The 14,025-nt window shown below is 37.0% G+C and overlaps 1 protein-coding gene across 1 annotated transcript in view; it reads right to left on the reverse strand.

Moving 5' to 3' along the window:
* The window catches only part of MOSPD2 (motile sperm domain containing 2), a 32,228-nt gene extending 18,717 nt beyond the window's left edge, over positions 1-13,511 (reverse strand). The window contains exons 1-4 of the mRNA XM_010190524.1: positions 13,457-13,511; positions 4,503-4,658; positions 3,680-3,766; positions 1,781-1,935 (exon numbers count right to left, since the gene is read on the reverse strand). Coding sequence (XP_010188826.1) covers positions 1,781-1,935; positions 3,680-3,766; positions 4,503-4,548 — 288 coding nt within the window. The 5' untranslated portion in view covers positions 4,549-4,658; positions 13,457-13,511. The remainder of the gene's footprint in view (positions 1-1,780; positions 1,936-3,679; positions 3,767-4,502; positions 4,659-13,456) is intronic.
* Positions 13,512-14,025: the final 514 nt, after the last annotated feature.

Genomic DNA, 14,025 nt, shown 5'->3' on the forward strand with positions numbered 1-14,025 from the left:
ATTAACAGGAACTGTAGATGAAGCTGTACACAACCTGCTCATACCTAAAGCAGATCACCAAAAAACCTCCAGATCTGGTGTATTTAAAGACTCACTGTAAAGATGACAACATATAACAAAGATTACACCAGTCCACTTAGTTCTAAGTAATTCTAGTGACCAAGAAATTAACCACAACTTTTGCTCTACAGCAACAGCAGATTTTGGACCAGGAAATTTTAATAAGACACACCCAAATCCAACTAAGGCACAGTCATAGTAGCAAAGGATGTATTAAAAATGGGAAAAAGCCCAGACGACAACATGCAAGCAAGTAAGTGTTGAGAAAGAGAAGAAAGTACTGAGACCAAAACTTCCTGAAGTTATTCCCAAAGTAAACTACTGACCTGACATGACTAATTGATATGGAATTTTCCTAATGCTTATTTCCAAACACCTAGAGCATGGAACTTCAAGCTCTTAATTCTGAAGTGGTTTTAAAATTTATGAAACTTTGAATTTGGTAAGTTATTGTACAAGTGGGAAATAGTTTTCTGGATAGTGTGCTAAACTAGTATAACCCCTCTTGGCTTCTTAAGTGATTCAATTCTACGATTGTGCCCAATGCAAAGGTGAAATCCTACTCTTAAAATAATTAGAATTTTCTTATCTAATTGTAACTTTTTGAAAAATCATCCCTTTTCCAGAAGTGGCTAAGCTACACTGTTCCTCCTTCATTTTGTCATCCTAAGGAACATCTAGAAATGCATTTTAAAAAAAGAGATGAGAATTTAAAAAATGTGATAAGAGAATTGTCTCCTAAATGAAAAGTTGAAATTTCTTGTTTATGTAAGGTCAAGCTTAGAGGAGGCAGTCTTCAGTAAAGCTGACAGGTTGGATAACGAACTGAAAAAGGAGGTGAAGATACTAATCCTGAGTAAGTATAAGCTTGAGTCTGATAGACAGGCGTACAATTTAGAAGTTTCACATCCGTCCAAATTCAGACACCCTGTACACAGGAACAAGCATGCAGACTTCTTCACTCATCATTGTAGTAACATTTTGTTAGCAAGAGAAAAGACAGACTTGGGCTATATTTGGCTAATATGAATACTGAAAGCAATGCCTACTTGATGAATTGCTGTTTTGCATCCAGCTAACTTCACAACAAAACTCAGTGAGTGGGGAGACACACATGCAGGGACTTAAGAAATATTTAAATAGACAGGGAAAGCATACACAGCATGGGGGATAGAGAGAGGCAGGACCAGGATCAGAATTGTCAACTGAAGATGCTGACTTGTCAGAACATATCACTCTCAAAGATCTCAGCCACTGCATCGAAGGGTTTTAATGCTTCACTTTTGCCTTATTTTTCCTTCACTGTCGGCTGACTCATCCAAAGAAGATGATTACAATGAAAATGGAGGTGTTGAAGAAGCAGCGGCAACTGTACTTACAATAAAAGGCTTGGCCTATTGACTTTTGGGTGCTTAAGAACCAAGTTCTACTACTGTCATCCATGACGACTGACTGGTGAGCAACTACTACATACAAGCACTTTGGCTCAGTCACCAAACTAAAAGCAAGTTTTCAGTATCCTGCACAAGACTTGAAGTTTAATATGTAATAAAATATTTCAGAAACTGCTCATGTCACAGGAAGGAATCCAACATATCACTGATGTGAGCAACTGTTAAGTTATTTAGGTGTCAAGGACTGCACAGGGACTCCCACTTCTGTGGTGGCACAGGTTAAATAATTCGGAAAGCAATCAGAAAAACACAATAAAAATACTTACTATGTGACTGATTCCTGTTTCAGACATGTCAAATACCACTGTTAAGGGCTTTCCATGATCTCTCTTGGAATAATGTTCTAGCCAAAAAGCTACCACTTTCTTTTTATCAAGTTGTTGTTTAGCATCTTTTACATGATGTTTCACTCTGAACCAAACTTGTGAGAAGAAAGAAAAACACAAAAAATTGAAACAGCAGATCTAAATTAACAAAAAACTCTTACTATTATGCAAATAGCTATGCAGGATGCACTGAAATTTATTAACAGCTCTGACTTTATATTGCACATTTCTACTGATGGTAGCCACTGAACAGCCAGAAAAACAACTGCATTCCTTTCCACACACTCCCCCTTTCCTTGCTCACATTTTTATATACTGAAACTTTTTAAAAACTGAAAATACAAAGAATTACAGCACAGAATGAACTGAGCAAAAAAATACTTTCCATGTATTTAAAGACCACTTCTTACCTAGACTATAATTTCAAATTAAATCACACAGTCCTCAGATATTATATTATGTTCTGCATATATTCTAAGTACAGTTGTGGTTGTGAAAATTATGTTTCTTTTTCTTATGTTTTCTACAGCACTGTAGTCAATACGTTCTGAAAAACTATTTATACACACTATGAATTATATAAAAAGTGACAGACCTTTTTAAAATAAAATTTAAAAATTCAGAAAATGAGCAACACTATATAAATGAAAGCCCGCCACATACCCTTCTGAAATAAGAAATGAGTCATGCAGAAGCTATTCCATGAAAAGAAGTGTATTTCAAAGTAACAGACTTTAAACAAATGTCTGAAACCAAATTACTGATTACACAATGAAGTGATAAAAGAAATATTCGGGGTAGCAATGTGAAGAGTAACTTACAATTCTGGTACTACCTCTACAATACCAAAATTGGACAGGCCCTGAAAAGAATTTTAGATACTCTAATGTTTTTCTCCCTTAAACTTGAAAAAATCTTACTAAAAACCAGATTTCTACTCTATATCTTTTACTTCCAATTGCAAAAAAAATGTTACGGCTTGTTTAAAGAAATAAACTTTTTTAAAAAAATATAGCTTATTAACTAGATGCTGCAAGTTCAGAATTTCAAAAACATACCCCTATTCAAACACAGGACTCATGTGAAAGTAACCAATAATTCTTGAAGAACTTCTTTATACTTTAAAATAAAGATCACTGCTTGGAAAGCCTCATGAATGATTTGTTTAAAAAACCTCTTTTGCCTCACAGAATTTAAGCTTAATTAAAAGTAAATATGCAAGATATTACAACAGCTTCATTTTTAGAAAATAATATTGTCCATCTACTATACACAATTAAAAACCTCAGAAGCATTTCATGCAATGTTCACTGTTTCCCTAAAAAACTTATTCTTTAATTACTAGAAGTTAATCATGCAGCTACAGAGTTCATTCTCCAACAGTTCTCAGCTGTCCATGCTGCTACTGAATATTCCAATGAGATCAGAAAAAAAGAAACAAAAAAAACCCCAAGAAAAACCATTGCAGACCTCCTGTGAACCACTGCAAGTATGCAATGTTGGCTGCTAGAAAAGCAATGATAATGCACTGTAATAATGAACATTTATACTAGTCATACACTCACCATAGCAGATATAGAAACAATGTACTTCAACAGGAAAGTTAAAACCTGCATTATAATTAGGATAAAGGTATATGATTTTTAAAAACTGCTGATAAAGTATCCTCATTCCACTTCTATGATACAAAGAGATACCCAAAGCTACCAACTTCTCATTTTTTCGTAAAAAGTTACCAATATGTACCTACTACATCTATTTTTTCAAAGCAGATGCTAACATGCTGGAAACAAAAAAAAAAGATGAATTACTAAAAATATTATTTTCTGTGTAACTTACATAATTTATAGCCCTCTTTATCATATCCATGCAGATAGACAGTACCACTTTCAAATAACCATTTTGGAAGAACAGCTTCTGACAAATCTGCAAAGCCAAATGAATGATTATTTCAGTTATCATATTAATAAAAACACTGTAACTAAACAGAAGTCACTTTAAAAATGCAGAAGTCTAGCAACAAAACATAGAAGTGTCTTTATAAATCACTTTCTAGGCCTTTACCAAACTAATGTACGTATTGAGTTCATCTGAAATCTCCGCTATCTTCTTCCTCTCATGCTACAGAGTAAAATCTATTTATGAAGAAATAAGAACTAAAGAAAAAAATTCTGCAAATGTTAATTTTTGCTCATATCTGCAGCTGCTCTTGCTCTACCCTTTAATTCAGATTGTGAAATCCTGTAAATTCCACCTACAAAACTTTCTCACAACACAAAACCCAGATCTATTCTACCAATGCTGCTATGATAAACAGAGCCCTGTTTTTTGTGAGTTTTGTTGTTGTTTGCTATTTTTAAGGACTCCATTCTAGCAAATGCGCAAAGACAAAACAAGAAATAGTTGCCTGCCTGCCTTCCTTCCTCTTTAACAACCTTTCAATAGGCATATGGAACCACAACAAAACTATGAAACAGAACTGGTAAACATAAAAAGCAACAGTTCTATTTTTTTTTTTAACTGAGTAGGCAAGTTCTTGCTTAGCTCTTGTAGTACTTACAAAACTTTTAAAACGTGCTTAATGAAACTACATAAAGAAGTCAGTTGTAGTTCAGTAAGAAAGCAACATACACCATCAAAATCATTATACATCATAGCTTACCATTAACTGTATATTCTTTCCTCCACTGAAAGCTTTCATGAATCATCTTTAATGTATCATCCACAACGTCATGCCGCCAAATAAGATAATTTTCAACCCATTTATCATCTTGCTGAAGCCTTTCCACATCTCTAGAATCGTATTTATCTGATTTATCTAGGAAATAAATCAATTATTTTAAGAATTTAGTATTTTCTATGAAAACACGAAAAGGAGGTTTGTCGAGTTTCAATATAAGCATTTACTAGATACATAGCATTTCCTTCGCAGTCTCACATTTAAGCAGACAAAGCATGGTATGAGAAACTGATTAAAAAGGTCTTATCTACTATGATGATTATTAAGAAAACTATTTTCTGTGATACTTGTACAAAGGAAAAAAACATTCGAAAACAAGAATATGTAGAGAGCCTTTGTTTTTTCTAAAAACAGCTGTCTAAAATTAGTATATAGTCTAAGAATCTGTGTACTGATTAATGTATACATTAAGCATCACTAGTTCAGGCTTGAGCTCTCAAACTTAGAAGCATCAGCATTTCAGGCCACTACATGTCAGAGAACAGATGTTAAAATGACTATTTTTGACCACACACTATACATCACTGCATTAAACAAAACTGTTTTCTTTAATGAGATTACAGATTCTCCACTTGTTATAAATCGTTAGCTTGCTGATCACAAACTGCATGCAACTCTAGAGCAGTACAAGCCCTGTCAAGCCTCACTCTTCTTGTAGCAGGTTAGCAACAGGATAACAGGTTCACATGCTCTAGGAAACACTTCAGATTAAACAGGAGTTGCTGCTGCCCCTTACTTTTTTAAAAAAATGTTTTTTAAACAGGAAAGTTTGTAAAATGCGTAAATGGACCCTTTTTATTGTAGATAACCTTAAATAGAGGCTCAGTTTTTAGATCAATGCTCCTCTTCATCTGACAAATCTGCATAGTTTGAATGTAAATTAAGTAAGATCCCATGACAGAAACAAGCTTCTGAAAGCAACAGACACTGATATACATTTCTTTGCTAACTATTAAAACAAACATAAGATCTAAAACTATTCACTTAAATTTATGTGTGATTAGTAGGGAAAAAAAAACTTTTTGTTACCAACTGTGATTGGTTGTTAATAAAAGAGATGTTAATTTTCACATACTGGAAACACTATTTCTGTGCAAGCAGCAATAAGCTCAAAATAACTACTTTCAAGGCCATCACAACTAAAATAACTTTAGAACTATGACTGGATGGTTTAGGGATGCATATTTCAATCAGACATTTTAACTCTGAGGGAGATGTTAGAAAAAGACACCATTAAATTAATCTAGCATTTTTGGTTTTACTGGCCTATATGCAAAGATATGACCTATTTTACTTGTCTTTCCATTTACATTGTTTCCTGTCACAAATCAGTCAATATAACTAAATGTACCCATTTTAAATGCCTCCATCCACTAACCGTTATTATAGTTGCACTCCCTCAATGCATCTCTGCACATCCAAGTGCTTCTCAATGTGAATATTATCTACTCAGTTCCTTCTTCACTGGGTTTTAATTTTCTTTCCTTTGATCCCATTCCATTACCTTACCTTGTTCCTTAGCCAAGCCTACAGTCAAATGCCACTTTCCTAAATCTTAGTCCCTTATCTGCCCCTCTCTGCCCAAAAGCCTTCAATGCATTAAAAGCACTCTCACTCTTTCAGATCCTTTTCTCACCATTTCCACACTTGCATCAGACAGCTCATTCCCGATATTCTCACTAAGCCCAGTAAAGTGAACACTCAGCACAAGACTGAAATGCTGTTTAACTACTCTGTGACTCTAGGTCAACCACAGATGGAACAAGTTGCAAAGGTTTTGGTTATTAAATTTGGAAAGTCTCACCTGCTCATTTGAATTTTGATTATTCCTCCAATGATTGATGATTCAGACAGTTTTGTCTACAAAACACTAATACCTGGTTTCAAGCTAGAGTTACAAAGAATTAACATTAGAGAAAATTTCTGCAGGTCATCTCAGTCCTAACTCCTCCTCACAGGTCGCCAAGTACCTATTCCAGTCAAGTTTTGACAACTCAGAAGTGTAGAAAGAATCCACAGCCTCTTTTTGTGTAATATTCATTCCAACCCAAATGCCTTTCAGAGATATTGTCATGTACAGTAACTAAGCTAGCACATCCAGAGTCAGTTAAAGTAAGAGAAGCACTGGCTTCTCTTAGCCATTGTATACTAGCTCTTCTATGCTATGGATTATTCTCTATGGTATATTGGCTATTCAAGCAATATATATAGCTACTCATAGCCACAGCAAACTAGGGCTTTGCAAGAGCAAAGATTTACTTGAACGTCAGTATTCCATGTCTCCAGTGCCTGAGCTACCTTACTCCAACTTGGTTTCATAATCTCTAACATGCACTAGTTTCCAGCTAAGACTGACTGCAGTTAATCAGCCAAGTATTTTTCCAAGATCTATCCCATGTACATCTTATTTCTATAAAGGATTTGGGTACTGTGTAATTAAAGAGAAAAATCACACACCACCAGGTAAGAAACTTAAGAGGATAATGTTTCACACTGCTTTCTCAGGCTCTCTTTGCTCTCAGTATCTATTTGAGAGCAGAACTGTCAGAAAGACAGAATAATGCACCTTACATCAAATAACTTAAACATTCACATCTCATTACATAGAACATGCCTCAGTACACACATTTCTGAGCATCAAATTTTCCCAAACTCTGAACTTAGATAATACTAAAAAAAGCCCCAGATATTTAACTTTGTAAATACTTTAAGAAAATCAAAGAGAAATGGAAAAAAAATCCAAACTTTCAACATCAACAAAAAAGCCAGCTGGATTCAGAGGTAGGGACATTTAAAAAAAATTAAGAGTATTTCCTCTCTTCAGCAGCTAAATTCTCAACAAGATGACTCATGCAATCTGAATATACATACATACCACAACACACACTAAATCAAGACCAACTAGTCAAATTCTGCCTCTATAGGCAATTGCAAGATGCAGGTATTTCAATGAGGTAAGCCTAAGAAGACCGACAGAACAACAGGAGTATTGATTCCTGTTTCAACCTTACCTGATTTATCCATTTCTTGCTACAAAATAAGTAAAATATAGAATAGATTATGAACCCAAAAGAAAGGTGTTTTAGCTCCCACGTATAAAGCAGAAAGATATAAAACTGCTGGAGTCCTTCCAATAATCCAGTCGTTGAACATATGTCAATTCAGAGGAGGAATTCTTCAAATCTGTGTATTTCCCATAATTCTACAGACATCTGGAAACTTGTCTGCAAACTATGCTGTAAAATAATCTGAATGTTTCTAATTTTAAAACACTCATGGAACACTTGATAGCAGTTACTGAATTATTAGAAATTTCCGGAGTTAAAACAGAGTTAGTTGAAATAATATAGACCTTTGGGCTTCTCAACAATTTAAACGTCCTGCAGAACAATTAAGAAGTCAAAAAGGAAACAGAAGCTGAGAGGCACCAAAATGGAAATTCAGGTGAAACTATAAATTGAGTTATCTGACCTCAGACAATCTCCAAGCCCAGCCACTTAAAATACCTGTAAACATATAATAACGCGTGTCTTACTAGAAAATTAAGTGCCAGTTTCTTTACATCTGCAGAACTGCCATTAAGATGCTGAGACATACAGTTTAGTCATCCTCTACTCAGGAAGATGGACACCTCTAATTAGGTCCATAACAAACAATTTCATACGGTGTTTGGAACATGTCCCACTTGTACCAAAAGTAATTCAAGGAACAGCATTCACAGCTACTTCTGTTCAGGAAGAGCTAGTGAAAGCCACATACATAACAGTGTCAGACTTTTGTGAAAGATTTCATGGTCAAGACAACCTGTTTCCTCCCTCATCCCAACAGATCAAACCTTACAGTATCTCAGAATAGTTCCACAACCAGCAGAAGCAGTAAAACCAGGGTGCTGCAAGACTGTCCTGTTGGACTGGTAAACTGTCCAGAAGCTACGCAAGACTGAGATCCAGAAAAGCAAGAAAAGGCATAATCTGCTTAGCAAGTTTTATATATATATATATTTAAGAGCATCAAAACCAAATTCCAAATTATATATGAGAGAATAGCAGTGACAACAGCAAGGAAAAGCAGCCAAAATTAGCTCTTCATTCCCTCACCTAAAAGGCCTTTAGGAAACTTTGAGCAAGCAAGAAGACTGACCAGTTCTCAGAGCGAGCTCTAAAGATTTCAAAGTTCATAATTTTATTTGACCTTATTTTAAAAATAGCTACTTAAAATTACTTTCATTTCTTCGATGAAGATTTGGGGTCATGGGAGAAGACAGAAAACATTCTGTTTGAACAGCTGCTTCTTATTACTTGCCTTCCTCTTTTCTTGTTCAAGTGAGGAGTTACCTTCTTTCTACGACCACATTCTGCCCTTTTAATAGTTGTCTTCTTCAAGCTGAGAAACTTACAGTGAAACTATGACTCAAGTACTATTTTCCAACATATAAGATTGCATGTAACACAAGACAGCAGCTCTGAAAAGACCTCTAGAACCATGCAAAACTAAATTAACAAAAATTTCACTGCAACACTTTCACTGGAAAAATTTACGAAATTTTTTGATGCACAAATTGTAACATCCCTTCTCTTCACTTTTTTTTTTTCAGAGCTACCTACATTACCAGGAGACCAATGTAGCACTGCTGTGTTTTCTTCTGGCATTCATGCTTTAGGAAATATAATAGAAATTTGAGAACATTTAACAAGAACATAGAAGAAAGACTACAGGACTAAAAAATGGGCAGGACAGCTAAGTCCCACACTAAATTAATCCACAAGTTCAGAATTCAATTGTAAGAATGACTCCTCCCTTCAGAAAGAACTCTTATCTAGAAAAGAAATGTTACACAAAGTCATACACAAAGCTAAGTAGGGATAGCAACTACATGCTAGAGAAAAATTCAAACAATTGTACAAAAAACTGGTAAAAAGCAACTTAGCAAAGTATGTCAAGTGTTCCATTACACAAAGTCTCTCCATTTAACTACTGCCTTAAGCTATTTCAATCAAAGTATCACATCTGAAGTGGTCATAATTATTCCTCTGACCTTGGCTAGAAGGATGAAACCATTTTAATTGGCTGCTGATGCCTAACATGTTCAGCTAAGTACTATAAGCATTCAGGTATGCGTCTTTAATTGCTGGATGAGGAAATCGGGAGGACTGAAAACAATTTAATAAGGACAGCAGTCATACGGGGACAAGGATGAAGAAAACAAAACTACTATCACCCAATAAAGAGCTATTTCAACAAAATAAAGTGGCAATAAACAAATAAGATATCTGCCTCCACAAGATGTGATACATTTAAACTTTTAGCAAAACTGAACACTCTCAGTGACAAAGACTACTTTCAATAGAAAGCTCAAGCATCTATCACATGGCTTTCTATAACAGTATGATTTTTATCCTGTCTGTAATGTTCTCTATCTCATCCTTCCAGCATTTCTCAGCCTGAAAGCCAAGAATCAGGGCAAAGAGCTTTTTTGAGCACAAACAAACATAAGCCAGTATTCAAAACATTACCTTAAGAGTTTCGTATAATTCTCAGAGCACCATGTTTTTCTGAGGATGCCCTATATGTCTAAAATTTCATTTGCAATTAGCTAATATGATTAACATACATTTTGCTATTGCAAGAAAGTCATGATGAAATTTAATCTTTTAAATTAGAGTGGGAAACCTCTTTTGCAAAATCTTTTTCTGAAAATTAAGCTTTGCCTAAAGGAGAAAAGAAGAGGATGCAAATGGGTAGTGGCAGGGAACACAGGCAATAAGAACTGGTAAATATGCAAAAGGCAGTATGGAAGACTTGTTGAATGGAAAAAATCTACCAAGATTTGATTATAAATAACTTCAATTGTAACATTAAAATGGAAAGTAATAGCTCAGAAATAAAAGCTAATTTTAGAAACCCTCTACGGAATGAAAACACACTGAATAAAGACAAGACTGTTTGCTAGAAAACATTGTTAGTACCAGCCAGTACTAGAAAATAATCTTTTGTTTTCAGTGCTCCTGTCACCACCCAAATCATTTACATCACCAACTCTCACAAAGAATCCAAACAGACAAGACAGAAATTAAGCCCCAAAACCACAACGAAAAAGTGCTGTCCGCCTACCACATCAGATAGCATTTGCTAGCCTACTGGAGTAACAGAAACTTTTCTGTATTGGAAATATGTCCTTTAAATACAAGAGGTTTAGTTACTAAGGATATAGATTCCTCAAAAGAGCTGAAGTTGTCTTTCACATACAGCTACAAAGTCAACTGAAGAGAAAAAACCACCAGCACAAGATCTCAGTTAACACTAAGCATTTTTTTCAGATAAGATCTCACAGTGGCCAAGCTTTCCTCCTAGAACCCCTCAATAGCCATGACTGCTGAACTTCAGAAAGTTCGTTCTCGTGCAGACTCTGGGAAAGTGAGCCCATAAGGTTCTCCAAGCTGTATTTTCCAAACTATATCTATTAAAATAATTATTTTGTCACATAGATGAAACAGCTGCACAATTCAGAAAACAGGTTTCTGGTGCTCTCAATTGCTGAACAAGATTTATCCCATCCTACCCTGAAAATTGTCAAGATCATAGCATATCATTCAGTTGTAACTTTTATGTGAAATATTCCAACATGTATTGGATGTGGCATTTTAATATTAGACTTCTCTGAACCAGCTATATAATACTCTTGCATTTTCTAGTTTAATCTAAAACACCATATTCTGCCAATAAACAATTTCAACCAAAAATCAGGATGTCATAGGCTCTATAAGTTTTCATTTCACAACAAAAATACACATTACTACAAGACCATTACAGCATTTGCGACTATTAGCAATTCTTGCTGCATGAGGGAGGAAACCAGTAACTATGAGTTCCATAATATGGAAGAATCACTTCATAACACATATACCAAGGTTTCAGAATAATCAGGAACACTGCTTTCCTCAGAGAAAATAAATCAGTGGCAGTTGTGTCCCCAGAAACAAAGCTGTCTTTGAAAATTTTACTCAAATTTTAACACTTGCAGCTCACCTCGAGATGGAATTAGGCCTGTAGAGGCCACAATTCTTTGACCACACTCAACTTTCACAGAAAGTATCAGTTACTCAGTGTGCCATGACAGTGCCATTAGTTTTGAAAAGAGACTAAAATTGCTGAAGCAATCATTTGTACTCTTACAACACAGAAAGTCATGTGCTTGGGGGTGTCTGCATACATGCACCTCCAGACCCCTTTTCAACTAAGCAGCATAGAAGAATACATTGCAGAACATATACGGTAAAGACTGAAGGACCACAGTAAATCTAAACCCCTGTGTTTTTCACACTTGAAGTGGGCATGACAACATTAATTTGCTTGTGGCGTTCCTAAATTCAAGGGAGGGACTTAAGCCTGTAAACTCAAAAAAAATCTAATCCTGTTTTCTTGAAAGGGCTAAGAGCCCTAAACCATGACCAAAAATGGGCTTACTGAGAAAATGTGTTCAAAATACTGCAAATAGGATTACAGCTTACCTTGCAAGAGTATTCAATTATTTTAATGGCTGTAACAACCAGTTGCACAGAGACTTCATTACAACTAGAGAAACCTGTGGAATTCCAAGATTGTAAGGGATACATCAACTGAAAAGGTAATACTCCCTTTCAGCAGCAAGTGTCCCAGAGCAGTTCTAGGCTTTCCAAAGTGATTTTTAATGAGTGTGACTCTGGGATAATAGAATACAAAGCAAGATTAATTACCTATCAAAGGAAAATATATACATTAACTGAAAATATTAACAGCCAGAAGAATTTATAATTTAAGATGATCCTCCACACTCTTAAGCATGAGCTTAAAGACTGCCAGAGATATCTCTATCCACACAGACATATCAAATGATAAAATAAACTCACTCTTCTTCAATACACTATTCTAATGATTTTGCCATCTTGCCAGAAATATATGTAATCTCTAACCATGGCCAAAGCAGTTTCCTTTATGGAAGCTAGCAGAGCAACCATACAAAACAAAGTTGTACCACCCTCAAGATCCTAAAAGCTTGTAAGAAAGGTGCTACAGCCAATCACAAAGAAGTCATAGAAGTGTGCAAGCCTTACATGAGAGTGATAACTAGGTAACCTCAATAATTCTTATCAGGAACATAAAAGTAAGGCATGTGTTTACAGAACTGAGGCTTAAAGGAGATGCATGCCACTCCTAAACTACTGGGCTCTTACTATATTTGCATTAAAAATTAGAGAGACATGTTTTTAATAGTCTTTACACAGTCATAATAAAATGTACTGTTTACTGCAACTATTAACATACTCTATTCTTATATATTCTTCTACCATAAGCAATGCAAATCAACCTTGAAATGAAAGAAAACCCCTCTAGGCTTACCCTGATACTCCCCTTTCCCCTAGGCATCCCCAGCACCTCCTGGCCTTCATTTACAAGTTTTAATTAAGGCCAGCATAAATTTGAAGTGCAAGTTACTCTAGACAACAGCTCTTTCCTTGACAAACTGGTCGAGGCCAGAATTTTTTTTTCCTCCCATGCTTTGTCTGTAAAACACCAAGCACAGCAGCGTCCCAGACCCCACACTGTGGCCAATCAAACATAACTGAGTCAAAAAGACCCAGACCTTTGCCCCAACGTGTCTCGTTGCCCAAGCCAGCGACCCAGAAGAGAACACCAAGAACCAGCCCAGAAAACGTCCTGCTTTGTACATCCCCTACCCGGTAGCTTCAGCCACGAAAAGAAAAAGTCAGCAACACCCACGCACCTGGGAGACTGAGGATACGGAAAGCTTACAGGGAAAAAGCGACACCAGGCAAACCCCAAAGACCATACGGATGGAGGTCCCAGCCCCTCTCCAGCTCCACCAGCGAGGCGCTCACCTGACAGGTACTCCGCCTCGAAACGCCGCCTGGTCTCGCTTATCAGCGCGGCCTTGTCCTGTCCCTGCTGAGGGGAAACAAGAAACGGGAGAGGCGTGAAAGGAAGAGGAAAGGCTAGGGCCTGAGACCGCGCCAGCCCCTCACCTGTACGGCGGGCCCAGCGATCCCTACCGCCCGGCCCTCGGCCCCGAGTCGCTGTAGGCGGGCGGGCGAGCAGGAAAAAGGGGAACGGGCAGGGCAAGGGCGGTCAGGCAGGGACTCACCTCAGCCATAGTCCAGCGGCGCCGCCTGCAACGCCGACAAAACAGCGGAAACGCCGACAAAACAGCGGCTAAGGCCGCAAGCGGGAAGGGGGGGAGAGAGAAATGGGGATGGAGGCGTCGCGTGACCCCGGCAGGGGGCGGGGTGCGGAGCGAGGGGGCGGGGTCTGCGCCGCTAAGCACACAGAAAGCACCGCCCCCTTCCCCGGGGCTTGTTTCCTTCGCCCTGCTCCCTCCCCGTCTTCCTTTCCCGTCATGCTCCCTGTGGCGGGGGGTTTGTGGTGGGTGGGTGTTTTTCTTGCCTCTCCA

The sequence above is a fragment of the Mesitornis unicolor genome, unplaced genomic scaffold (assembly GCF_000695765.1).
Source record: "Mesitornis unicolor isolate BGI_N332 unplaced genomic scaffold, ASM69576v1 scaffold20828, whole genome shotgun sequence".
Classification (NCBI taxonomy): Eukaryota; Metazoa; Chordata; class Aves; order Mesitornithiformes; family Mesitornithidae; genus Mesitornis; species Mesitornis unicolor.